Below are 24541 nucleotides of genomic sequence, written 5' to 3'. Positions count from 1 at the left end.
ATGAGATTTTAGATATACAGTATAAACAAAATCAATTTTTTAAACCCATTTTCAAATTAAAGTTTCTGAACTTTCAGATACTATTCGCGGTAAATTTATGAAACTGTACGTTATTACCGCATTTCTGCGTATGTATTCCGTTGCCAGGCAAACACCTCTTTAGTGCCATTCGTGTTAATAATCCTTTGCTTCCAGCGACCGCGCGGGTGTTAACGTCATACTTTATATTTTACAGTGGTGTCTGCGATGTCAAACGTGCAAGATATTCGTGCTGTGTGGTATAAATTGGACAATTTTGCCACCGTGCATTCATGATACGTGTGCGAATGCCGCGACAAAATCGTTCGTCAACGCCGCGTATGCAACGGGGTAATTTTCCTGTTGCTGCTCGAGTGAATGTTCCGCATATTACTTCTTCAACTTGACGGTGAATAAAAAAGGTAATTACCTTATAAAAAACATTAACAGCTTGTTTAAAATGTATATTATTGTAGACACGTTTTTGTGCACAGCATATCTATGACCGTTGAAATAAGTACGTTAAATATTAACTTTGGTATCTGCAGCCTAACCAATGTTTCAATGGCCCAATACAGTAAATTTAAGATATAAATATGCCGACCGGTAGAGTTATTTCCCTCCCAAACTATGGAAAAGTTAAGTGTGGTAAAATAACTAAGGCTGAATCATGTTCTGTTGAAGTGGAAAATTATTTTGGCATTCCATTTGCCAAGCCTCCTATTGGAAAACTTCGGTTTTCGGCTCCTCAAAGGTAAGTAGGAAACGGTAATTATTAACGTAATATGAGCATAATTAGCCTATTTTTTGTTTCCTACACAGAGCAGAGCCATGGGCAGGCATACTTTGCGAAAAAAGCGTCAAGAAAATTCCTCTTCAATCTGTTGGAAGTCTGAATTTGTCCTCAAATTTTCGAATCAGCAAAAATATTTTCTCACAGAAAAATGCAACTGAGGATTGCTTGTATTTGAGCATATATGCTCCTTCTATTAGGAAATCACACCCCTTGCCGGTTAGTGGTCATTACTTAATACTTTTTTTGAAATATTTCAGTAAATTTGATATCTTTTTCCGAAGTGTAAAACTACAGTGTCTAGAAATAGGTGTATACTTGATATTTTAGCCTTTTTAGTAGCCTTTTACTTTTTAGTAATCTTTATTGCTCAATGACTTGGCTGCTAATACCATTGTTAACAAAAGTTAGTTCGTAATTTAGGTGATGGTTTGGTTTTATGGTGGCTCTTTTCAAATGGGTCCATCTGTGAAATTTGATGCTACAGCACTTGCAGCGATGAATGAAGTTATTGTTGTTGTCCCAAACTACAGGGTTGGTATATTTGGATTCCTCTCTCTGGGCCATGAAACAGAATGTAAAGGAAACATGGGACTTCTGGACCAGTTGGAATCATTAAAGTGGGATTTTAGCTAATGTACAAATCTTTTATAACTGACAAAAAATCTCCAGGTGGGTAAAGGAAAACATTGAATATTTTGGTGGAGACAAAAACAATGTAACAATCTTTGGTGAAAGTGCTGGTGGCATTTCAGTTCATATGCACATGATGTCTCCATTATCTGCAGGTTATTTCCACAAAGCCATCAGCCATAGTGGGACTGCCAACATGCCAGGTAAGTGACTAAAATTAAAAGTCAGGGCAATTTAAATAAGTAGATTTTTTCAACTAGGTTAAATGTGTCTCGCAAGTATCGTAAAATATTTATCGAGTCCCAAAGTGATGTTATTGTGGGGTCCAACCCTTTTAATAATTCAAGAGTGTAAAACATGACACCTGTGTTATACCCACCGTCTTTGCACCACCAGTTGAGTATAAATAATTTACATTCATTCATTTTTCAGGGGTTTATTTTAGTGACCAACAACGAATCGTAACTAAACTTCTTGAATCACTTAATATAAAAGAAACTGATCCATCATTAGTTCTCCACCAACTTCAAAATCTTCCAGCAGATCAGCTTGTGGATTATAATGCAGTGCAGGTAAAATCTCCAGTCTCACTTACCCACTATGCTATTAAGTTGTGCGCTTCAGAGGTTATAACTTCACTTATAAATTATTTTTGATATACACCTGAAAATACATTTTTATTTTGAGTCATGTCAAAAAGAAAACGTATGAGTATTAAAGTATATATGTATCACTAATATGTGTCCCTATATACTTTGTGCAGTTCCGCTTTGGCTGGTACCCGACATTTGACAACCACTTTTTCAAAACTTCACCTGAAATGGCAACTGTGGCCAAAGTACCTTTTCTGTTGGGTTGTAACAGCGATGAAGGTGGATGGTTAATGGCGTTAACTACTCCTAATTTTATTAGTGGACTTTCAAAGCAGGAGTTTTCCCACTATGCCAGGATTTTACTTAGAAAATATGACAAGGTCAGTGCAATTTTTGTTTTATGTTTAGCCTTTCTAAGACCTTGTTATAAGCATAAAAGGTTTGGTACATAACAGTATATACATTTTAGTAAGTTCAGCTGTGCTAGCTTTTGGTTACATTTTTCTATTGTATTTAATGCAGACCATTGACTACAATAAAGCATTACCAGTACTTATAATGAGGTACAGCAGGGGTTTAGATGTGAAAGACAAGATGTATTATTCCAATCTGTATGGAAGAATGATGGGTGATTGTATTTTCGTCAACAGGATTATTCAGACATCCCAAGCAAATTCAGGTAGGTATACTTTAATGAACAAAACTTGTATCTCCTTGTTTGTTAAAGCAATTATTGACTTTTGGAAGCAATATTTAATCATAATCTTTCCATTTTAGATAAAGGTGTAGACACGTTCTTATATTTCATGAGCCATCCACCACTTCATAAGCATGGTGATGGCTACGGTCCGCTTATAGCTAGATTGCCTGATCATATCGGAACAGACCATGCAGATGATATTCCGTTTACATTCGGGTTACCATTTTTACCCAATAGTTTAAAAAGTGGGTACAGGTTTAGTGCTGATGAAGCAAAACTGAGCAAAAACATGATGACTTTTTTCACCAACTTTGCAAAAACCGGGTAAGTGTTATAATAGTGATGCAGCGGAGTTAAAAATAGGTCTAGTTGCTGTTTAAGACACAGCATCAGACTTGTTATAAATGCTTTTATTTACAGAAACCCAAACAAGCCTCTTCCATTAGAAACGGAATGGCCATTGTACAATTCTGAGTCAAGAAAACATGTTGAGTTTACAGTACCATCAATAAAAGTCGGTTCCAATCTTGGGCAAGATAAATTGCATCTGTACAATAAGAAACTTGCAAAATTGTAATGCATTGCATTTTTTTGCGTCAGGTTAGCACTTAATTTAAAATTGACGTGTTTCTAATCGTGTGTATTTTTAATTGTTTAAAGTTTACTGTTGATAATATTGTAATAATAAAAAAAAAAACTTTTCTTTGATTAAGGAATTTACCTGGAAATTGAAAATGCTTAAATGATATTATCGACAAGAGTAGTATTTGTAATCAATATTTTCACACTGGCATCGTAGTCACTGACAGTTTTTGTACTATACTGACATCGTTAGCGTGGGAGAAAGTGGTAACGTCAGAACATCGCCCACCTCTCGAATTGCCACCAATCGACGATAGTGTAGAACTTAAAACCAAAGTTAGTATAGACCGGTGTGGGCCCGCCTTGACTGTGTTTGAAAAAGGCCGTTGACTCCTGTTAAGCAAAACAGAAAAAAATATTTTACTTTTATGAGTTCATAAAAGTTTATGAAAAGGCAGTATAGTCGAGAGACCCCGAGGACTAGGTGGCCGCTTATATTCGTAAGTTTGAACCGTGTAAATACTCTACTACTATGGCACAGAGCAAAGATGTAAAGTTGAAGGTATATTCTGGCGATGTTCATGTTTTTACTGCTTTCAAAGAACTTATATTAGACGGATTTACATCGGTGGCGAATGATCTTGCCTTAAAAAATATTCAAAGGCCGTTAGTCCAACTATTGGTCATTACTGGGTCATTGGTGGTCAATCAGATACTATCGTATTCAACGCTGTTGAACTATATTGTGCTTCTCTTTTGCAGCTATTGCTTATCTTTATGTGCAGCCAAAATTTACATTCAGCGAAGTATTTCGGAGGATTTACAAGACGAGGTAACGTTCCACAGGTTTTACACGCAGCCAGGAAATACGTTACTTTTCATTGAAGGTCGCGGTACAGTGGCCGGCTCAGTCGCATTAATAGCCCCTACATCTTGTAAAACAAAGGAATTGGTCCTAAGGCGAATGTCGGTAAGCAGCAGATTTCGAAGAGAAGGACTAGGTAGACTTCTACTGGAAACAGCTGTGATATATGCTGGAAAAAAACATATTCTAAAAATAAAACTTAAGACTTCCACTTTGTCTGCAGTCCACTTCTACAAAGCATGTGGTTTTACCAAAACTGGCGTAACATCCATGGGAGTATTTGGGGGTATACTTCGTGTTTATTATACAAAATTAGAACTGAATGTTTTAAAACATAACCCAGCCCTGTTAAAATGAACAAGTTATAAAAATTGTCTTATCATGTCTAAATAATAACCTGCTTTTGTTGAAATTGCCATGAAATTTTCATGCTATATACAGCTGGCTTTTTGTTATTGTTGTATCGGACATTTTATTACTGCACCTGTATCGTTGTTAAAATTGCTGCACACAATAAAGTTATTTATATTGTTTTGTATCTGACCGCGAATTGCCTTTGAACCGGTTTTGTGTGACCATTGTAACAGCAATAAAGTAATTTAACTTAGGTCACAAATTGCCGCAGTCATTTAAAGTGAACACCGAACTTATAAAACGGAAACCTTTCACCGTAGATCGCTATCTGGAGCGTGAAAAATTAACAACAGAGTTACCTATGTGATAACACTCGTAAGCAGGAGATACAAAAAAATAAAACACCATATAATTCTGTAAATATATTTTGGTAACTACAAAATGGGTCGATAAAGGAAATTTAAACATGGGCTATCTTACACCAACATATTATAGGTTATCTGTACATTTCTTGCATTTACAAGCCCCGCTATATAAATATGTGTGTAACGGTTTCTTAGTCTTTCTTCCGCAACAAGTTTACGGACGGGGGTTCGTTTCTAACTGCCTGGCCAAGAGAACGTAGGCGATCTAGGCAGGCGTATAACGTTTCCATTCCGCTGACTTCGCCTTTGTCTGCAATGGTCAATCTCTCACAATTCGGAATCGCGTGTTTAAGAATCGACTGAAAATTAAGCAATTAACAGCGGTCTATGGGAGTCGTAAAGATACGGTTTATTAACTTAATCAATGTTCTTTGTTTACTAACAAATGGAATGAGAAAATGGAACAAAAAGGTGTCCCATCCTCCCCCACTCTACTATATAAAGTATAACAGTCATAGAAAGCTTTCGCGCAATTGTGAAGTTTGCGCAGGGCTTCCAGTCAAAATTCTTACGGTTTCAGTCAAAATTCTTACGGTTTTAGTCAAAATTCTTAGAAATATAGTTCAGTTATTGTTTAAATAAATACCTGTAGCATGCCACGAGGTGCTATTTCTATCGTAATGGCTTTTTCGGGAATTCGCTTGAGTGCATCCTGAAGCCGGACCACACTGAGAAAGTTATTAGCATAATACTCGCCAGAACAAAGCGTCTGAACTTCTTTATCGTTGGCACATGCTGACTGATTACAGTCTTTTAAGTCTACTGAGGTCGAAATCCATTTCTTCGATAGCGGTTTGGGATTTGGTATGACCTATATGTTAAATGTTAAGAAGTAAAATCGCGTTAAAAATGGTACGAAACATTAGATATACTGTTCAAAATAGTTTAAGTATTGTATTATTTACCTTTGAAACTTCTTGTAGGAGGGTCGAGTGAACGAGTTGCATTAACCGAGAATGGTAAGCAATTTTCTTTGTATCCAAGACTAGCGTGAAAAAGCCTTTGTTTTTTAGTGACTCCACCATGAGTAGAACGTTGGCTACTGGACCCGCAATTATAATGGAGTCGTCCCCATTTTCACAAGCCAAGTCGAGTTCATTGTCATTGTACATTTCCAAATACTTATCCAGTGACAAAGCTGTAAGTTGAGTTTACTGTTATCAGGGCATTGTATAAAGAGCGCTATCCCCAAAAAGGGCGACCACGTTTGAGATGAAAGTGGGCCAAATTTGGCTAATTTCCAGGGCCCCGACAAGGACCTCATCACCTACATAGAATATATAGGATACAATATATACTAATAAAAAAGAGAGTGAATGGCCTAACGTATCTTACCAACTAATGCCATTGCCCCAGTTGGAAGATTGCTTTCACTGATACATTTCCCCATGAGGTACGCCACTCGTATGGTCTCCTCTAATGTCAAACACTCGTCAGCGTAACCGCATACAATCTCACCAGCAGAATGACCAATAATGCCTGAAGGTCTCACGCCGACAAAACGGAGTACGTCAATTAATCCAATCTAAAACACAAGAATGGGTTTAGCAGAAACGCGATTCTTTTCCTTTAATAGCTTGTACAGCAGACGGTCGTTTTGTTGCTACATCTCTTTCCCCTATGATATAATTAATTGAGTTTTTCTTATCGTATTAATTGAACCGATGCCATGGCACAGTAGTTTTATGACGCGCCTGTCGCTAGCCAGGAGGTTATAGTTTCGAGGCTGGACGCGCCCGCCATGCGAAAATGATAAAATTACATTCATTCATATGTGAAGTTATACAAAAAATTATATGATTTGTGTTACTTGATCTGTTAATTGTAAGCTTAGATTGTTGGTGGATATTGAAAATATTAATTAATGCGTTACAGAAGTCTGATACCTGTATAGCTGTTATTGCTGCCATTGTGGTATGAATGTATTCATAACCTGGCGAGTCGGTGTTCATCAGAAAATCCTTCACGTTGAAGTTGTAACCCTTTAACGCTTCAGTGCACGCATCGATGGATTGGGAAAACACTGGGATTTTTAGAAGCGATATTCCCATACCTTTCCATTGGCTCCCCATGCCTACAAACAGAAAACTGGGGTCACGAATGGCGAGTATGAGGTGTATATGCAGTTATTGGCGGATTTTTTATGTGGATTTTCCAGCGGACATGTTAAACGACTGTCGTGCCCCGCCACGTGACGATAAAGAGTGACATTCATTCTTTCTTTCGTTCAATATATTTTCTGATCCATAACCAAACATCTATTTTTTACTTTATAGCATTAAGCAAAGGCATTACAACTCAATAATATACCTGAACAAATAAACCAGATTTCTCGCTGGTTTGGTTTATTCATTTTTTAACCCGCACTGGTAAAATAAGTTATGAAAAACCTATGATCTCCAATATGGTCGATTTAAATCTTCTAAAATGTTTAGTTCTTGCCGTCAACTATACTGAATACACACAAGCTATATTCGGGTATATGTCATGTGTGTGTAAGAACATAATCTGTAATATTAGTTATTTATTTGATGAATAATCAAAATATGCTGTCATATATACATGTCACCCCGGAAGTCCTATAACATGTAACATATTGCTGTGTTGTAAAATACACGAAACAAGGAGAAACGTAGCAGTATTTACAACACAATGCACGATGATATCGTATGAACAAAGTATTTTGTCATCAACTTTGTCGTGTATCGCATTTTTAACATCAATTATAGTAGAGTGGGGAAAGATGGGACACTTTTTTATTCTATATTTTATCCCATTTGGTAGTAAATAATGAACATTTAAAGAATTATAAAACTGTATTTTCACGACTCCTATAGACAGTTAGTAAGTGTTTAAATTCCAGGATATTTGGATATTATGAGCTAAAGATGTCCCATCTTTCGCATCAACTATATCGTGTAAGAACATGATTACAATAAAAAGCAAACTAACAGACAATACACGGATTAAGTAAACAACAAAAATACAACGAACACGATTCATCAAACTGGAAAAATCATAAGTCCAATAACGCATACGTTGGTGACATAAAAAAGAAACCACATAGTGTTAAAAACATTGTGGGAGTCAATCATACTATCCCCATAAACGCAAGACGTTACTTGTTACAAGTGTGTTGCGTGCCTTGCCGCTGGTAATTATTCCCGCCGGCACACTTCTTTTTGCCAAAATTCGCAATTTTCTCTCTGCGTTCCTGGAGTTAGGTCTTGTTTTATGAAATGAACTACACTGTAAGCTGTTATGTATACCAGTGTTTTAAAGTCCGTTATAGGGCTATAGATACTACTTTGTGTTAGTCACATTATAGTGGGATTATGGGATGTATATAACCTGATTATGAAGCAATATTGGATGTGGAAGCAGGTATGTATTAACGTATAAACATTATTTATTTGTTTATTAAGAAATAACTGTAATATATACAGTATCCATTCCTATAGCAGCGCGATGACTTATATTGTAGGGCTGGGGTAAGATAGCACATGTGTTCATTCTGTTTTCTCCCAAATTTGCCTTGAATTTATTTAATCGTAAAGTTTGTTCGCCACTGGCGTGTCCAAATGACGGCGGTGTAGCTCCGAGCAGAGTCGTAAAAACACCGAGTAGTCCAACTGCCGTCTGTGTGTGTTCAAAATAGAGCAAAAGCGGTGACTTTCGCAATGAATTCAAACGAACTTGTTGAGTTTTATTTGCGATTTCCTTTTGTGGAAAGGCGTAAAACAGCTTCTATTTACATTACTAAACATTTTTTTGAAAAAACATATAAATTTACCCCCATTAAATGACTAAAATGTCACAAATCAACCGCTTCTAATTCCATTTTTTGACTTTTTTTGATACAGAAAACAAATAACACTTGTTTTTTACACTTTTTAACCTTTAAATTTGTTTTTGGACTCAAGTTTTTCTCTAATTTACCGAAAAACATGCATTTTCCCTATACCTACTGTGTTATTTTGGAACCAAATTGCCGTTCAATTTGTCTTTTACGTAACAATGGGTTGGACCAAAGTTAGTATAGACCAAGTTAGGAAACGGATTGTAAAACAACGAGTCTTGTTATCCATTGTCTCGCGTCTATGACGTCATAGTCGCCACCATTACGGAGCCCACGGCATAGGATTTTATCATTGCTGGGTGCTGTTTTTCGTTTAAATATTGCGATTTTTTAAAAACCAAGCACTTCTGCGCGTAAAAATGGCTTTCTACTAATGTTATATCTTATCACAATAATAAACCTCACAAAAATAATCAACTTTTATTGAACACTCAATCGATTCAAGAGTAAAAAAACAGAAAATATCAAGTTTACTAACCAAAAACATAAAAGAACGTGTTTAAAATATAAAAATACAAACAAAAACGCATAACATTACCATAAACTGTTGTATCTAGCTGCAGTTTTGCATGTAAATTGCCGTGATTTTACTTTTTGGCTCACAAACTCAACGCGTATACCCGGCAACGAAACTTAAGGTATCTTTGTAAAATTTGCCTAATATCGAAGTGACATTGAGGAAAACAATACTGAGTTACTATTTTTGGTCCTCTGCTTGAATTAGTAAGCTACCTTTTCTGCGTTCCGGGTCTTTATGAAATCGGAAAACGCGAACACCTTATCTGCTAGTACTTAAGCAGTTGGGAGCTGCATGTCCACTCATGTTGGATTATAAATGTAGTAAAGAATGGCTCTGTAGGTTCGTTCATATATTATTATGTAAACTAAGCTGATTGCTGCTAGTCTTAATCGCCAACGTAAAGTACCCTGTTAAACCACACTGTACGCCGAAAACCAGTCAAAATACTAATTTACTCCACATTAATTCCTAGATTTAATATTATATAACAAGATTTATATTAGAAATTATATTTTATATGTTAAAACAACCGCTATACGTGTTTTCTAGCTTTGTATCGCTTACAAGAACTAAATGAACACATGCCGACCATGCATTTGTATGGGCGATTCACGCTTTGTGGGCTCCGTAATGGCGGACACGAGCGCCGTTTCCTAACTTGGTCTATACTAACTTTGGGTTGGACTACTCGGTATTTCTATGGCTCTGGCTCCGAGCATATACGGCGGAAACAAACAGCACGCTTGAATAACCTACGCGTTGAGTGTGGTTTCTTTCAGTGTAGACTTGACTAAATTGTTTGTAAGTCAGTTAAAAGTAAGGCTCAGTTCTAATCATGTATATATAAAGCTACAATACAGTCCTTTTGTATTCGAATCTAATTACGGGATTCGGTATTTTGTTTAATGACGTCATCACACGTCATCTCGTATACTATATTGACAATTTTTGAAACTTATTAATTTTGAAAAAAAAAATTTTGTGCTTGTGGGACTTTCGAGAGTAAACGTTTCGTAACCTCTTTTCATAGCCTGTTATACGTTTCATGACGCAAAAACTACCCAATAGTACAATTTTTGATCATTTTACAGCTCATGATCCAACAAAACTGCTATAAAAGAGCCAATAAACTGACTTTTGTGGGTAAAATTATTTTTTCCTATAAATATAAAAAGATTCAAAATTCTAGATTCGGAATAAAGTATTCTAGGATATCCTAGAATACCTAATTATTCTGTAATGTGCATCCCTAGCTACAAGAAAGGCTGTTTAGGATACTTTGTCTCATAATTTATATTAGGTGTGCAAATAACGATGCACGAAATGGATACAGACAAACAGCCAGGGATTTGGTTTATATGTACAGGTATGGTTATGTGGGGTAAGATGAATACCGTTAACACCGAAATGCCATATTTCCTGATGGTGCTTTAAACAATCAATTAACGGCGCTCATTTATAGTCCCGGAGCTACGGTTATATAATTCTGTAAATATTCTTTGAATACTACCAAATTAAACGAGAAAACAGAATAAAAGTATGAGCAATCCTACCCCGACCTACTATGTAGGGTGTGATTGTACACACATAAAACTGATTCTGTTTTTAACAGGCATTGGAAACCAATGGAAAGGCATGGGAATATCGCTTCTAACAATCCCAGTGTTTTCCCAATCCATCGATGAGTGCACTGAAGCATTAAAGAGTTACAACTTCAACGTGAAGGAATTTCTGTTGAACACCGACTCGCCAACGTATACAAACATTGACAATACACTAGTGGCAATAACAGCTATTGGGGTAATAAATGAACTTGGTCGAGCCAGTTTTCAGTTTGTTGTGGACAGACTGCAACATTTCTTGTGTTTTAGATTGGATTAATTGACGTACTCCGTTCTGTCGGCGTGAGACCTTCAGGTATTATTGGCCATTCTGCTGGTGAGATTGTATGCGGTTACGCTGACGAGTGTTTGACTTTGGAGGAGACCATACGAGTGGCGTACCTCATGGGGAAATGTTTTACTGAAAGCAATCTTCCAACTGGGGCAATGGCGGTCGTAGGTGAGATCAGAAAAATTTAACATTTCATTGAAACGCACCTTCTACATTCTCCACTTTTGCTCTAATAATTTCTAGAATTTGAACTTGCCTCTTAACTGGTATTAACGCGTTTTGCTGATTCTGGTATTAGGTCTTACATGGGAAAAGGCTTTGGAATTCTGCAGTGGCAGCGAGGTTGAACTGGCCTGCCACAACGCTTACGACTTGGTTGCTATTTCTGGAGCCAAACAAGCAGTCTTAAGTATGGTGGAAAGAATGAAAAAAGAAGACTTATTTACCAGAGTATTCGACACAGGCAATTTGGCGTCCCACTCAAAATACATGCTGTTGATTTACGAAAGAGTATTGCGGGATATATCAACGGTATAAAGCATATCATATTTTTAATACGCTTATATGTATGGTATTGTGTGGGAATACCGTTAGCACCTTAAACCCATATTTCCTGATCGTGTTTTTAGTAATCAACAACGTTCTTTTAGAGGCGCGGGGAAATTATATTATTCTGTAAATACTCTTTGTTTACTATACCAAATATGGGACTAAACTGAAAACATGTCCTGTCTTAACCCACCCTACTATATGTTTTAAAATGTTAGTAGAATAGGTCAGTTTAACCGTAAAAGTAAAAAGTGTTCATTTACGATGAATGCCTTATATATCGTATTATTTTAAAAGATTGTACAAAGAGTGTAACACCATTTTTTCTAGGTGATTCCAAACCCAAAACCTCTCACAAAAAGATGGATTTCAACGTCAGTGAAACTAAACAACAACGAACAACCTACAACTGAAAACAGAGAAGTTCTTTGTTCCGGAGAATATTACGCTAACAACCTTCGAAATGTGGTTCGATTTTACGACGCTTTGAAACAAATTCCTGATGGCGCTGTAACTATTGAAGTTTCCCCTAATGGAATTCTTACGCGGGTTGGTACATAAATGTATATATAGCATGATTATATAGTAGGGTGGGGTAAAATGAGACATGGTTTTATTATTTTTGTCGCATTTGGTAATAAACAAAGAATATTCACAGAATCATATTCATATATAACCGTAGCCCCGTGACTCTAAATAACGTTTTTATTTTTCCGAAACCCGCAAAGGAAACATAGAATTTAGTTTCTATAACGGTATTCTATCGTACTACACAGTACTATATGTGTGTGTCTAAAGTAAAAAATACATAACTGCATTTGTGTGTACACACAACATATTTAGCAGGACATTACACATTGTCACCTTTATCCAGCAATAAATATTCCTATTGATTTATCAGGCGATTCTTAAACGGGCACTCCCAAACTGCAAAATGCTGGTAATAGCTTCAAGCGATGAAGACGACGGAATACAAACATTGTGCGACTGCCTGGATAGTCTTCGAACCCTGGGTGTTGACGTGAAAAACACAGAGTCGATATCGTCCTTGGTGACAGCAGTTTCCTTTTCTACATAAACTTATACAACAATGTGTATATTACTTCAATTTGGGGGTAAGATGGTTCATGTTTTTATTCCCCTTTATCATCATTTGGTAGTAAACAAAGAGTATGTAATAAAATGTCACTGTATAACCTCACAAGCATAAAGGAGCCTTATTATTTAAATTAAAATACGGTTAGGAAATGTGAGATGTTATGGGCTAGGCAATATGGTATCCATCTTACCCCGCGGTATCCATTTTACCATATGACTTTTATCTATAAGCGTTGCCTTACTGCAACCTATATACATCGCAGATCTATTTGTATTGCAGAAGCAATTCAGCTTTACTTTCAAGCTAAAATTGCCATCTAGTTGATGGTCTATACCAAAAGTATTCCATTTTTTGACAAGTTAATTTGCAAAAAAACGTAATCTATGCCATTTTTGTATACTACCCACAATGTGAGGTATATAATTCAGCATGTTTTGCGCAACATATTCAGTACAGCAGTACAACGCTTCGTCCCTTCTAAAACACTTTTATAATATTTATATAAAAAAGACTAATCGAACTTAAACACTAAAATAAACAATAATTAAAATTTGTAGCTTAAGATTTTTGCTGCGGTGTTAAACAGCAACTGCTTTCATTTTCCTTTTCAGAATGTTCTTTTAAATCGTAGATTAATCCGGTTTCGGATTCGTTTTTTCCTTGCAATTGTCGCCCAAGGGTTTTAAGTGCTGCTTCCACATTTTCGCCCAGCGCAGCACTTGTCTCCATAAACAAAGCACCATAGTTCTGTATACAGATATTCAGGTCTTATTTGTAAGTTAATGGAAAAACCGCTATTGTAACAACAATTAACTACACACACATGGAAACTTAATATAACAGAAAGAGATGCTCTAATTTGGTAATACATAAGGTATGGCAATCGCTTTCTTAGGCAAGGGTAATAGAAATCACCTTTTCCTTTACTTAGACCTAAGGTTTACCTATTTAAACAGTAAAGTAGATAAGCATAGTACTGTATTAATTTATCAAGAGCTTTATGTGTTACTACCGCTGCCAGTTGAGCTCCTTCGTTTTGGTAAACAACTGGTTGTGACCTTCCGTGGCTCTTGTTTCTCAGATCAACTTTATTTCCACAAATCATAACTGGAGTGCCAGCAGCTGATGAACTCTGTAAATGAAAGAAACAAGCTGAAATCCTTTGAAACCAGGTTGTACACCAGCACGGAGTTTTAATCTTTCCAGAAATGGATTTAGCCTTAACTGTCTTTTCCAGAAATGGATTTTAGCCTTAACTGACGTTGAGTTATAACACGAGAATTTGATAAGATTAGCAACTGCAAGAAACTTTTAACCGAGGTTGCGATAGATTTATTCGCTTTGTTATGTGTGCGCCTATTTATTTCGAACTATACAGCCCACTATGTACCGTTATAGTTTCCATCCAATCCTTTACATTGAGGAATGATGCTGGGTTTGTGACGTCATAAAGGAGTATGACGCCATTTGCCCGCCGAAAATAAGATGATGTCAAACTTCGAAAACGCTCTTGCCCTGCAGTGTCCCATAACTGAACTGTGATAGTTCGCGAAGGAGTCACTTTCAAAGTTTTGTTTTGGAAGTCGACACCTGTGAAGTTAATTTATATAAACACGTAAATTAGCAATGAGAAAATTTTTGTGCATTGAGTTATATACGAAGCCGGACTATTATCTTTTGTGGACGAAAAGTTTTTCAGCGGGAAACCAATGCCTTATAATTATCATTTATACAATGAGAACAGTATGGCGAGTAGTTTATCGCTCACATGTTGACTATTTTGTGTCAAGCAACCGTATCGTTATAAGTCTACCACACTTTCAACTTACCTAACGTTGAACGAATGTGTTTCTTGAAGCTGTTATTACAAGCACGGAACATGAAGCTGGACTTCCCTACACAGATATCACCGCACAGAACGATTTTATACAAAGGACCTCCGGTTAATAGTTCGGGATCGGGCGATATGACCTTTACGAGGAATATAATATTAGTCATAAAAGTATTTCTGATTACATGCACAATTGATACTCTATAATGTTAAATGTTCTGTGTTATAGCAGGTGTTATCGACTGGTGTGTTACATAGCAACTTACCCGTTTCTGTTTATTCCTCTGAAAGGTACGGTGACTTTTTGTCCTATTTTGAGGCGGGAAAGGGACAAATCTGTCGATTATGTCACATTCATCTTCAGAGAAGTCTTCTTGCATCTCTTGTGACGTCGCATCATCGTATTTCACCGGTGAAAGTCGGTCCCGAGATACCCGCCGCATGCTGTTTCTCTGTCGGTATGGACTGCTACGCCTTATCAAGGTTGTGGGGCTTCTTCTCCAGCGGTCTACGACATCTTCTTGTACGATTCCTATACCACTGTCCATCATAATATCCACGGACGATTTAATGGAAGCGTCGCCGTCCATGCATTCGTCGCTATCCGTAGCCATATAGTTCAAGGCCGGATCGCATTCAGCAAAAGCATCTTGATCCAGTACAGAGTTCGGGAAAGAAGTGTCGGCGCTGCTGTGCCGCTGCCTGGTATGGCCAGTTAAAAACGGTTGAATGATCATGTATGCCTAAACGCCAGTGATTCAAATACGAGTTATGGTACGGAAAAATCAACTTTGCGGGTCAATGTAAAATGAAAGAATAAGTAAATGTACCATACCTTATTGATAGTCTTGGTGGAATATCTTCGCATAGGGAAAGGTTTGGAGTCGTCTGCTGCGAGTAACGAATCTGAAGAACTTCTTGCATTTCGTCGTGAGAATCTCGAAGTCGACGATTATCGGTCCTAAGAATAAAAACAAAGTGTAAATGCTTTGTGATCAACAAAAACAATGTTCAAAGTCTGAACCGAATTTTAAAAACTCTGTAAAATGGGTAAAGATTTGTTATCGTGCCAATATGTTAATAAATATATTGGTGAAATAAAAGAACATTGCAAATCAGGTTTACAGTGTGTATACTCACAACAACGTATGCACTTGGTGCGCCATATGATCTCGTTCCATAGAGCTTCGGTTTAGTTCGTCTTGCCCTCTGTGGGAAATAAAAACTTTGTGAAATCGTTGTGTGTTGTATCCATACGACGTATAGCTTCTCAATTACAAGACATCAAGTGCCCTATCAACTTGACTGTGTTAATACCGCCGTATGTCGTAGTACTATATTTCGCGTACTGTACTGCTATATCGTATATGCAACACTTTGGACCGGATATTGATGCATATATGCCACCGTTATGCAGATATATAAATACCTGTCTACAGTGATCGACTTTTCTTGCAAATCAAAGAGAAGTGAACTGACTTGACTGCGGAGAAGAATAATTGTGGATTCTGCTTCGTTTAATTTTGTCGTTAAGTCCGACTTTTCCTGTGATCATGTTATATACATTATAGCTAGGTTATACTGCGGTGGTGTAAATTTGCAGACTGTACGAAAATGCAACACATAGTTCAATGCTAAGAATCCGTAGTAACAGAATAACGTTACATATGGTATTTCGTAAGCCGGGATGAGGTGTATATAAAACAGGGACCCATATAATAACGATAGTTCATTACCCCGCCACATAAGGGTAAATAAACTACATTCTTTCAACACTTGTGCAAGAGTTGTATTGTTCCCAGATTTTAAGAAATACTCACAGCGCTAATTTCTAGAATCCTTTCTCTTGCCATCTCAACCTCTCTTTCAATGGGTGTGGATTCGGAAAGTTTCTGCTCAACCTAATTTTGGTGAAAGTTAGCTTTACTGGCCAACTGGCAAATGCTTAAATACAAGAAGAAACATATGTCGATACTTTATGAATCTATAGAAGATTTGGGGATAACCGGTATCTATCTTACCCCACCCGGCGTATGCTATATAGTAGGGTGGGGGAAGATGGGACGCCTTTAATACATATTATCCAGATAGCCTGATAGTGTTTTAAGGAAATAACAACGGTCTGTGGAAGTCGTGAGGTTACGGTTTTATAATTCATTAAATGTTCTTTGTTTACTACCAAATGGAAAGAGAAAACTAAACGAAAAGGTGTCCCGTCTTCCCCCACCCTACTATATGCCTACTTTATGCTCCCAGCATACCAGTTTTAAGTTTTTCACAGATTCTTGAAGATGCTGAAGTTGTAACTCATACGTTTCCTTTAATCTTGCCGACTCTTCCTCCATTTTGATTTTCTCCTCTTGTTTTGCAATTTCAACCTGGTCCCTTATTTGAGCATGCATTTCTTCTTCCAATACGAACACTTGTTCATTGCGACGTTCAATTTCTCTACGTTAACACCAATCAAAGAACAAACCGTAACATTTCGAAACCTGTTTATTGACCTATATTTGTCTGTTTTATTTCCGAATATATACGGGACAAACGTACACCTAACTTTAACGCCTTTATTATAAAAAAAATAAACAAAACGCAACATCTAGGAACATTAAACTAAACAAAAATACAGTCGATTTGTCGCTGATTTCAGAGAATTTGAAATATGATACCAAACGATTAGCCTACCACAGCAGCGCCCGAAATCCTTGCAGACTCAATGCTACGATACACTGCTTCTGGCTGTCACATTAGTCACAGTTGAAAGCGAAGCTCTCTTGTAATGTGCATATACCACTATCATTATCTCAACTGATTAATTTCCATTATCAACTCTGAATGGAGCAATAAAGCCAGGGGCTATATATGTTGGTCAGTGTTAAATTGCGGCAAACGTGACTTTCGCCCTTCGTGCGGTTGGTTTTAAGCTGTCATCGTTTGATTTATATTTTTGCAGACAAAAAAACTGAAAACCTCACTCTTAAAACCTTTTTTTTTAAATAGTGATGCTGTGTTTTTGCGAAAATCAGCTTTATATAAAATACATAAACGATGTTTTAATGAACTCATGCAGAGTTTTGAGTTTTACAATTCCAATGCAAGCGATGTGCATTGTAAAAACGAAGCCACCTTGAACCTTATCTTTAGGAAAGAAAACGAACGAACGCATGAGTCACACTATTTTGCATGAGTCACACTATTTTGATCATGCGGGTTATAATGTAGTACTGTGGGGTAATATGGGATACCGTTTTTATAGGATATCAATAACTTTACAAGCATTCACACTTAATTAATTACCTTTGAGATCAAAACCAGGGACTGCATTAATCAGCTAAGTGCATTATTATTACTCCTACGCTTGGTTGTAAAATCGATTTGTTATTTTGTTATGTATAGAGAAATGTCCTATATCGAGGTGCCTTCGTTATCGAAACGTAATTTCGTCGTTGTGCTTATGTAAACTACGTTTTTATTAATTCACGATGTGCGGTAGACTAATGACGTTTTATGTCTGTCTACTGTTTAACAATTTGAAACGAAGCTGCGCGTGATACTATTAACTATAATACCAGTAACTAACAAAATGGTAAGGTCAAAACGACCTCTCACTATAAGAGAATAATATATGCATTAGTATAGTAGGGTGGAGGAAGATGGGACACCGTTGACACATAATAGCAAAATATACTGATTATGTTTTAAACAATTAACAACAGGCTTTGGGAGTCGTAAGGATATGGTTTTATAATTCTTTAAAAAAAATTTGTTTACTACCAAATTGGACGGGAAAATAGAATGAAAAGGTGTCCCATCTTCCCCCACCCTACTATATTTTTAAAGAAACTAGTCTGATGCTTAACCTATGTGCTACGTTTTATTTACTTGGAAACGTTGTAACTCATACCATACCTTTGTAGTGACTGTTCAAGTTCGTGTATGGTCGTGCGATATTCTTCAACGTCCTTTACGATTAGACTGATCAATTCATGAAACCTTGAAAGTTGCTTTGGCTGATTTTGAACGTCGCAAAACATACTGTGAATGTTCTCGTAACTGTAGAAGGTATGACGTCAAATGTTTAGTAAGTAGGAAGAAGTTTTGGTGGTCGGTCAACGCAAATATTTAACTTGCACGTAACGAGACACAGTTTTTGGGAATCTGATATTACGTGGGTATTGTCGAATTAGACAAATTTTTAGTATACATGGAATTTCCACTGGTGTTTATAGTTTTATACATGATTAATAAGAAGTATATAGGAGGGTGGGGTAAAATGAGACATGTTTTCATTCTTTTTTTTCATTACATTTAGTAGTAAACAAAGAATATTTAAAAACTTATATAACCGTAGACTTTGGACTATAAAAGGCTTGGCAGAGGAAGGTGGGATTTAGGTGCTAAACCTAAAGGTATCCCGTCTTCCCCCGCAGTTCTATATTGTTATTTTGATCAAGTACTGTTCGGTCAGTATGAACTATCACCGAATTGGTGGTCGGTATATGCCATAGGATATAAGCCCATCTGTACGAATAAACCAGCAGATCGGATTCGTTTAGTGCCGTGGGCCACAGTCCAACTTGATCTTTGTTAATGCGCTTTGAAAATGTCACTTACACACACGGGCGTGTTGTACGACAAAGAAAATACCTCATTGAGGCGTATGTTCTAATAAATTGTATTACGTCAAACTGCAAACACAAAACTTTGGAAAAGATTTTCTATGAAGGGATTAGTGGCCCGCCCGTACGCTAACCGCATTATACGATTTCTTTTCACACCAAACAAATCATGAGAGTCAACACCATTGACGTGGTTAATAGGAAATTGCATTCTTTCGTTAAGTAGACTACAGTGGCCTTATTTCACTAAAGATATCAAAGAAACAACTGTGACCTACTCTTTTATTTGGTTATTTGTTTAGTCATCACCTTTTCAAACTAAAACTATAAATTATGTTGCAGTTTAATAGCCTACCTGACTAAAGGATTTTTATACCAGCTTTTAAACCTGGTAATTCTGTTGGAACTAATTATAAATCTATAACACTGTCCACTTTATTTAGCCCAAGACCTTCGGAACCTAAGTTTTACTTAAACTATATTACACTGGACTGTGGCTCTACAGTAAATACTTTACCATTTTTACTTCACTGGTCTTTCAAACCTTATCAATAAATTATAAAAGACTAATTTAGAGCAAATTTATTACGTAGTGTACCATTCTTTACAAAAGAGGCAAAATAAAGTAAAAAAGAATGTGATTGTGAACTACTATGACCAAGTATGTATTATTAGTACCAAAAGGGTACCGGTATAGATTTGGTTCACAAATCAATAGTTGTAGCACCATTTAATTCAAGAATTACACACTTAATTGCTTATAAAGTCCCTTGGGATCTGATATGAAGTAAGTGCTGGGCATAGCATATATTACATATTGATAAGATTTCATAAGAAATGAATTTAAAAACTCTCATTCCATTTTCGAAGATAAGACTTTGATTCAGAAAAAAAATGACAAATATTTAGTGATAGAATGTTTTAAAGCAGAAGCAAAATTAGTAACATCATGCAATGTGTAAGTTAGCTGTATATCAGTTTGTGTATATTAACTGCTGTGTTAGTAAGGCTCATCTTCTTCCTCTCTTATGCGACTGCGAAGACAGCAAGTAAAAATCATGACCAGGATTTCGAGACATGCCACTGCTGTGCCAGTAATTGCCAAAATGAAGAGATGGTCTTTAATGTACTGCTCTAGCCTTGTAAGACAGCCCATGCTATCTGAGCCAAGCACTCTGTAGATATTGGAAGGGTGGTCTCGTACACTACAGCCTGGAGAAGGAGACTTACAGCAAGATTCCGGTGTCTTCAAGCCGTCTTGGTTAGTTGTAATAAATTTGCTTCCACTCCAATCTGAATATGCACTCACACCACAGCACTGGAAGTCCTGCTGCATGTCATCAACCGCCATTGAAAAAGATTCTTGCCCAGTTTGATTATAATTCTTGTTCAAATTTGATTTCAATTCTGAAACCAATTCGTCATGTAGAGATTGGTAATACACAAAGGCCAAAATTCCTGCCACGCACTCGCACAAGAAAATTGTGACCAGCAGGGCAAAGTAACATGTCAGCATGCCAGAGTTTTTCCGAACTGCGCCCATGCAGCCCAGAACACCAGTTATCAAGACCAAAACCCCAGCTCCAATCAACAAATATGTGATGAGGTTGTAGTAGATTGAACCCAACAGAGCTGCATATTTCATCTTAGAGATTACAGTCCATATTCCAATAGCCAAGGCCCCGCATCCTCCAATAATAAACAAGAAATTGAAAGCAATTAAAACCCCCCTTAAGCATGAAAGGTCGCACATTCCACCAGAATTGCCATGGCGTTTGTCTGAATTTTTCCTGGCCATTTTTACCAATTAAACTACTGATTTCTGCCTGACGAAAATATAGGCTTATTACAGAAGCTTATGACATATAAAGGAAATAATAAACATATAATTATTTCCTGTTGGTTATGTATTACTATTTTAACAGACAATCAAATTCATATTTTGACAATTCGATTCGTAATATATAGAAATGAAAGAATCAAACTTATTTACGTAATTGTTGTTCTATTCGTATTAATAAGAAGAGTTGTTTCTATAACACAACCTGTTCTAAACTTCTAATCAACATAATTATTTCTGTAACTTGTACAAACTTCTGATAAACACTGAAAGTATATCTCTCTTAAATTCTTCAATACTAAAGAACAGCAAACAACATTGTGTAATCGGGTAATTGAAGAAAGTCAAACACAACTTCGCTAACACGTAAGTTCGTCTATGTCGGCGCTCCGTTGAGAAAATACGCCCTGTTCCGCCTGAATGAGTCGCAGTAGTGACGCGTTTGGTATTTATATAACGTACTAACAGCTGCCGTTGTCGCCATCTCTAATTGAAAAACCAACTCACAATAAATAGCCAAGCAGAAGTGCTTGGGAATAGCAAAGACACGAACTTTTTGGATGTAAGTTTGTACATAAATCGCGGTTAATGTACAGCTGACGTAACTCAATAGGTCCTTTGTTGCCCGCTGACGTAAAACCTTTAGAAATTCTAGATCCGGGTTCTAAGATATTAAATTGACTGTTCAAAACCCGATTTGTGAAAAATCTTAACCTGAACCCGGATTTTGGAGCAATTGAGACGTGTATCCGCAGCCGCAGCTATACAGACAGCTGCGGACAAGTTTTTTTTTTTGGGGGGGGGGATTTTGGCTCCATAAGTATCTTTGCGGCCTTTTAAAGTGCTCAAGGAATATGTCATAATATTGTTCGGGTCCGTGGGAAAATGCGCAAATGGCGCACATGATAAATAATAAAAACGAAAATTAATCATAACGAATAAGCTATAGATATATACACCCATTAGCGTAAATAAAGATTAAAATACAAATTAACTTTTGGGTTGTAAACAGTATAGTACTGGGGGTAAGATGGGTTACCTTTAACATATATAATACGTGCTACCTAATTGGTTTTACACAATTACCAACGCGGAGCTACGGTTACATACTTCTTTAAATGTTCTTTGTTTACTATTAAACGGGACAAGAATAAAGAACAAAAACCTGTCCCATCTTACCATGACTTTCCTACTATATTCAAAAATCAGTCCCCTACCTAGACAATGCAAAGATGACATGGCCAAATGCTTGCGTGAATACATCCCATGTACTGTCGTCTTGGGTCTCCATAAAATTGGTGGTAGTAATTTTGAAAGTCGTAAATAGCCTCGTATGCCAAAAGCAGAATAACAGTTTTTAGGACCCGGGTTTCATTTTCTACGAATACCTTTCTAAAAGTGTGTTAGTACTTCAAAAATAAACAAATTTGGTTTGTATAGTAGAGTGGGGGAAGATGGGACACCTACTCATTCTATTTTCCTCCTATTTCGTGGTAAACAAAAAAAATCGAAGAAATATAAAACCGTAACCTTACAACTCCCATAGACTGTTGGTAATTGTTTAAAACACGATCCGGATATTTGAATATTATGCATATACTAAAGCTATCCCATCTTCCACCACCCTACTATACAAACTAATTTGTTCACGTGAACACTTTACCCATAGCTTATATATTACAATTACATACGCATTTTTACGAGCTAACTACAGCTGGCCGAATTATGTCATGACAAGGAATAAAATTTTAATTCTACAACGCGTATACGTACTGAACGTATATCTAAGCACGCAACGCCTATTTAATGTCGCCGAGCTCATATACAAGCTAACATTACTGTATATCTGTTTCTTTGAGACGACGGTTCTGCCAAAGCGATCCTTGTATTTATATAAATTCACCATAAACTACACAGCTCGGTGTCTGTATTTGTTCTCTTGGCCTACAAGGTGCTTCATAAACAAAAGTAAACACGGACATTACTTTGACACGTCGTGAGAGCACTCGCTGACGACGATCTGGGAAATACGCAGCGGCCGTAGTTTGCTGTGAACACAGAGCGACGCAAGTTCGGGCAAGTCTAATTCGAACAAAAATCGACGTCTTAACATTTTGTGACATTGGTGCGCCCAATTTTGATATATTGTTCTCGACCACCGGAGTTATGCAATAGCGGGTTATATAAACATTAGTCAATTTTTGAGATCAGGCACGCTGGAACTTTTGTTACACAGGCATACAAATTTGTACCCCCATTTATATAACCGAAATTTCTGGTACACAATTTAGAGAAAAATTCTATCAATAATACTGTAAAATGGCCCTTACGGTTAATAAAATGCTGTTGCTTGAACATACACGAAACACGCGTTTACTGTCGGTTTATTTAGGCGTGGTAATTGACAGATTAAAAAAAAACTTTGCTACATAGAATGTATCATATACTTGAAGTACAAACCATAACCAACACACATAACAAAAAATATATTGAATTAGCTATTTAACAAATGAGCGTCAATTAAGTTCTATAGCGGTACATAATCTATGATACCGTTACGTTTAATTTCACTTGTGCAGATAGAGCGCAACGACCGCAGCAAACTTGAGTAGTTTGTACAATATTACGCAGCGTATAATACAAAACTCTTTAACTTGATAGCTAGTTTATATACAAAAATATTTATCTTCACTGTATAAGCTTTCCTCTCGAAACGCAATATATATAATAGGTTGAGGTAAGATGGGACACTCTTTCAATCTATTTTCTCGTCCCATTTGGTAGTAAACCAAAAACATTTAACGAATTATAAAACCGTATCCTCACGACTCCCATAGAACGTTGTTAATTGTTTAAAACACGATAAGGATTTTTGGATACTACTTACGTATCCCATTTCCCCCCACCCTACTGTATATAGTTTTTTCTGTTTAACCCTTGCTCTGTTATTCCATATGCATTTCTATCGTGTGTTACCTTGCTGTTCTGCACAGGAGTAGACTAATTATCAGACTTACAATAAAGTGCTTAGATAATTGCTTTGGTTGTTTATAATACTTTCCTTTTCAAAACTACAACCACCGTTGCGGCTGTGCGAGCTACACTCCTCATATAAAAGCATCGAATCGAAACGAAATGTGTGTTCAAATTAAAACGCCTAGCTGTGTGTATCGACGTTACCAAGAATTTAAAACTTTGTGTGATACCGGTGACCGGAACGTCAAAGACCGCAAACTATGAAATGCCAGGCTTAAAGTTTGGGCCTATGTATTAATATAAGATATAGTTGTACCGTATTATACAGTTTGTTTTAAACACTTTCAATTTTAGGTGGGATCCTTATTTTTATTCAATAACTACAAAATCTT

General features: G+C 36.7%; 5 protein-coding genes across 8 annotated transcripts; 2 read left to right on the top strand and 3 right to left on the bottom strand.

Annotated features, from left to right (window-relative positions):
* Nucleotides 1-549: 549 nt before the first annotated feature.
* LOC149728790 (acetylcholinesterase-like) lies at nucleotides 550-4722 on the top strand. Its single transcript, XM_089888960.1, has 9 exons — nucleotides 550-772; nucleotides 841-1030; nucleotides 1235-1431; nucleotides 1484-1647; nucleotides 1877-2016; nucleotides 2208-2417; nucleotides 2560-2716; nucleotides 2815-3061; nucleotides 3158-4722. The coding sequence occupies exons 1-9, from the start codon at nucleotides 615-617 to the stop codon at nucleotides 3312-3314; spliced, it is 1620 nt and encodes a 539-aa protein (XP_089745086.1). The 5' UTR covers nucleotides 550-614; the 3' UTR covers nucleotides 3315-4722.
* Nucleotides 4723-4949: 227 nt separating this feature from the next.
* On the bottom strand, nucleotides 4950-7640 carry LOC149728789 (fatty acid synthase-like). 2 transcript variants are annotated; one of them, XM_089888973.1, is made up of 6 exons: nucleotides 7274-7640; nucleotides 6850-7037; nucleotides 6299-6488; nucleotides 5869-6101; nucleotides 5550-5774; nucleotides 4950-5213 (listed from the first exon to the last, which is right to left on the bottom strand). In XM_089888973.1, exons 1-6 carry the CDS (start codon nucleotides 7314-7316, stop codon nucleotides 5169-5171), a joined length of 924 nt encoding a protein of 307 aa, XP_089745099.1. In that variant the 5' UTR covers nucleotides 7317-7640; the 3' UTR covers nucleotides 4950-5168. The 2 variants fall into 2 exon arrangements, with proteins under 2 accessions (XP_089745099.1, XP_089745098.1); XM_089888972.1 differs by having other exon boundaries at nucleotides 4950-5262; nucleotides 7274-7627.
* A 2926-nt stretch (nucleotides 7641-10566) lies between these two features.
* LOC149728788 (fatty acid synthase-like) lies at nucleotides 10567-21049 on the top strand. Of its 3 annotated transcripts, none has more exons than XM_089888970.1 (7): nucleotides 10567-10708; nucleotides 10955-11142; nucleotides 11214-11403; nucleotides 11534-11766; nucleotides 12115-12333; nucleotides 12686-12899; nucleotides 18632-21049. In XM_089888970.1, the coding sequence occupies exons 1-6, from the start codon at nucleotides 10657-10659 to the stop codon at nucleotides 12860-12862; spliced, it is 1059 nt and encodes a 352-aa protein (XP_089745096.1). In that variant the 5' UTR covers nucleotides 10567-10656; the 3' UTR covers nucleotides 12863-12899; nucleotides 18632-21049. The 3 variants fall into 3 exon arrangements, with proteins under 3 accessions (XP_089745096.1, XP_089745097.1, XP_089745095.1); XM_089888971.1 differs by lacking the exon at nucleotides 18632-21049 and adding an exon at nucleotides 13965-14516; XM_089888969.1 differs by lacking the exon at nucleotides 18632-21049 and having other exon boundaries at nucleotides 12686-13643.
* LOC149728786 (ras and EF-hand domain-containing protein-like) lies at nucleotides 13295-23432 on the bottom strand. The gene is made up of 12 exons (XM_089888959.1): nucleotides 22391-23432; nucleotides 18624-18767; nucleotides 16976-17162; nucleotides 16535-16615; nucleotides 16144-16259; nucleotides 15855-15923; nucleotides 15550-15675; nucleotides 14981-15416; nucleotides 14713-14854; nucleotides 14274-14473; nucleotides 13896-14015; nucleotides 13295-13630 (listed from the first exon to the last, which is right to left on the bottom strand). The coding sequence occupies exons 1-12, from the start codon at nucleotides 22462-22464 to the stop codon at nucleotides 13442-13444; spliced, it is 1884 nt and encodes a 627-aa protein (XP_089745085.1). The 5' UTR covers nucleotides 22465-23432; the 3' UTR covers nucleotides 13295-13441.
* On the bottom strand, nucleotides 19901-21223 carry LOC149728787 (CD151 antigen-like). The gene has a single exon (XM_089888974.1). The coding sequence runs from the start codon at nucleotides 21129-21131 to the stop codon at nucleotides 20334-20336; it is 798 nt and encodes a 265-aa protein (XP_089745100.1). The 5' UTR covers nucleotides 21132-21223; the 3' UTR covers nucleotides 19901-20333.
* Nucleotides 23433-24541: the final 1109 nt, after the last annotated feature.

The sequence above is a fragment of the Ciona robusta genome, chromosome 11 (assembly GCF_009617815.1).
Source record: "Ciona robusta chromosome 11, ASM961781v2".
NCBI classification, from domain to species: domain Eukaryota; kingdom Metazoa; phylum Chordata; class Ascidiacea; order Phlebobranchia; family Cionidae; genus Ciona; species Ciona robusta.
The sequence above is the reverse complement of the archived record's forward strand: the minus strand, read 5'-3'. Positions and strand labels throughout refer to the sequence as shown.

Bases quoted from the DNA above. Each gene is read 5' to 3' on its own strand.
- LOC149728790 (XM_089888960.1), top strand. From the start codon at position 615: ATGCCGACCGGTAGAGTTATTTCCCTCCCAAACTATGGAAAAGTTAAG. The intron at 1,432-1,483 runs GTGGGATTTTAG...AAAAATCTCCAG, and splicing joins GACCAGTTGGAATCATTAAA to GTGGGTAAAGGAAAACATTG. The intron at 2,418-2,559 runs GTCAGTGCAATT...TATTTAATGCAG, and splicing joins TACTTAGAAAATATGACAAG to ACCATTGACTACAATAAAGC.
- LOC149728789 (XM_089888972.1), bottom strand. From the start codon at position 7,316: ATGAATAAACCAAACCAGCGAGAAATCTGGTTTATTTGTTCAG. The intron at 6,489-6,849 runs GTATCAGACTTC...CTTGTGTTTTAG, and splicing joins CAGCAATAACAGCTATACAG to ATTGGATTAATTGACGTACT. The intron at 6,102-6,298 runs GTAAGATACGTT...CTCAACTTACAG, and splicing joins TGGGGCAATGGCATTAGTTG to CTTTGTCACTGGATAAGTAT.
- LOC149728788 (XM_089888970.1), top strand. From the start codon at position 10,657: ATGCACGAAATGGATACAGACAAACAGCCAGGGATTTGGTTTATATGT. The intron at 11,404-11,533 runs GTGAGATCAGAA...TTCTGGTATTAG, and splicing joins TGGGGCAATGGCGGTCGTAG to GTCTTACATGGGAAAAGGCT. The intron at 12,334-12,685 runs GTTGGTACATAA...TTGATTTATCAG, and splicing joins CTAATGGAATTCTTACGCGG to GCGATTCTTAAACGGGCACT.
- LOC149728787 (XM_089888974.1), bottom strand. From the start codon at position 21,131: ATGGCCAGGAAAAATTCAGACAAACGCCATGGCAATTCTGGTGGAATG.
- LOC149728786 (XM_089888959.1), bottom strand. From the start codon at position 22,464: ATGGAGACCCAAGACGACAGTACATGGGATGTATTCACGCAAGCATTT. The intron at 14,855-14,980 runs GTAAGTTGCTAT...TTCCTCGTAAAG, and splicing joins AGAGGAATAAACAGAAACGG to GTCATATCGCCCGATCCCGA. The intron at 14,474-14,712 runs GTAAGTTGAAAG...TTAACTTCACAG, and splicing joins ACACATTCGTTCAACGTTAG to GTGTCGACTTCCAAAACAAA.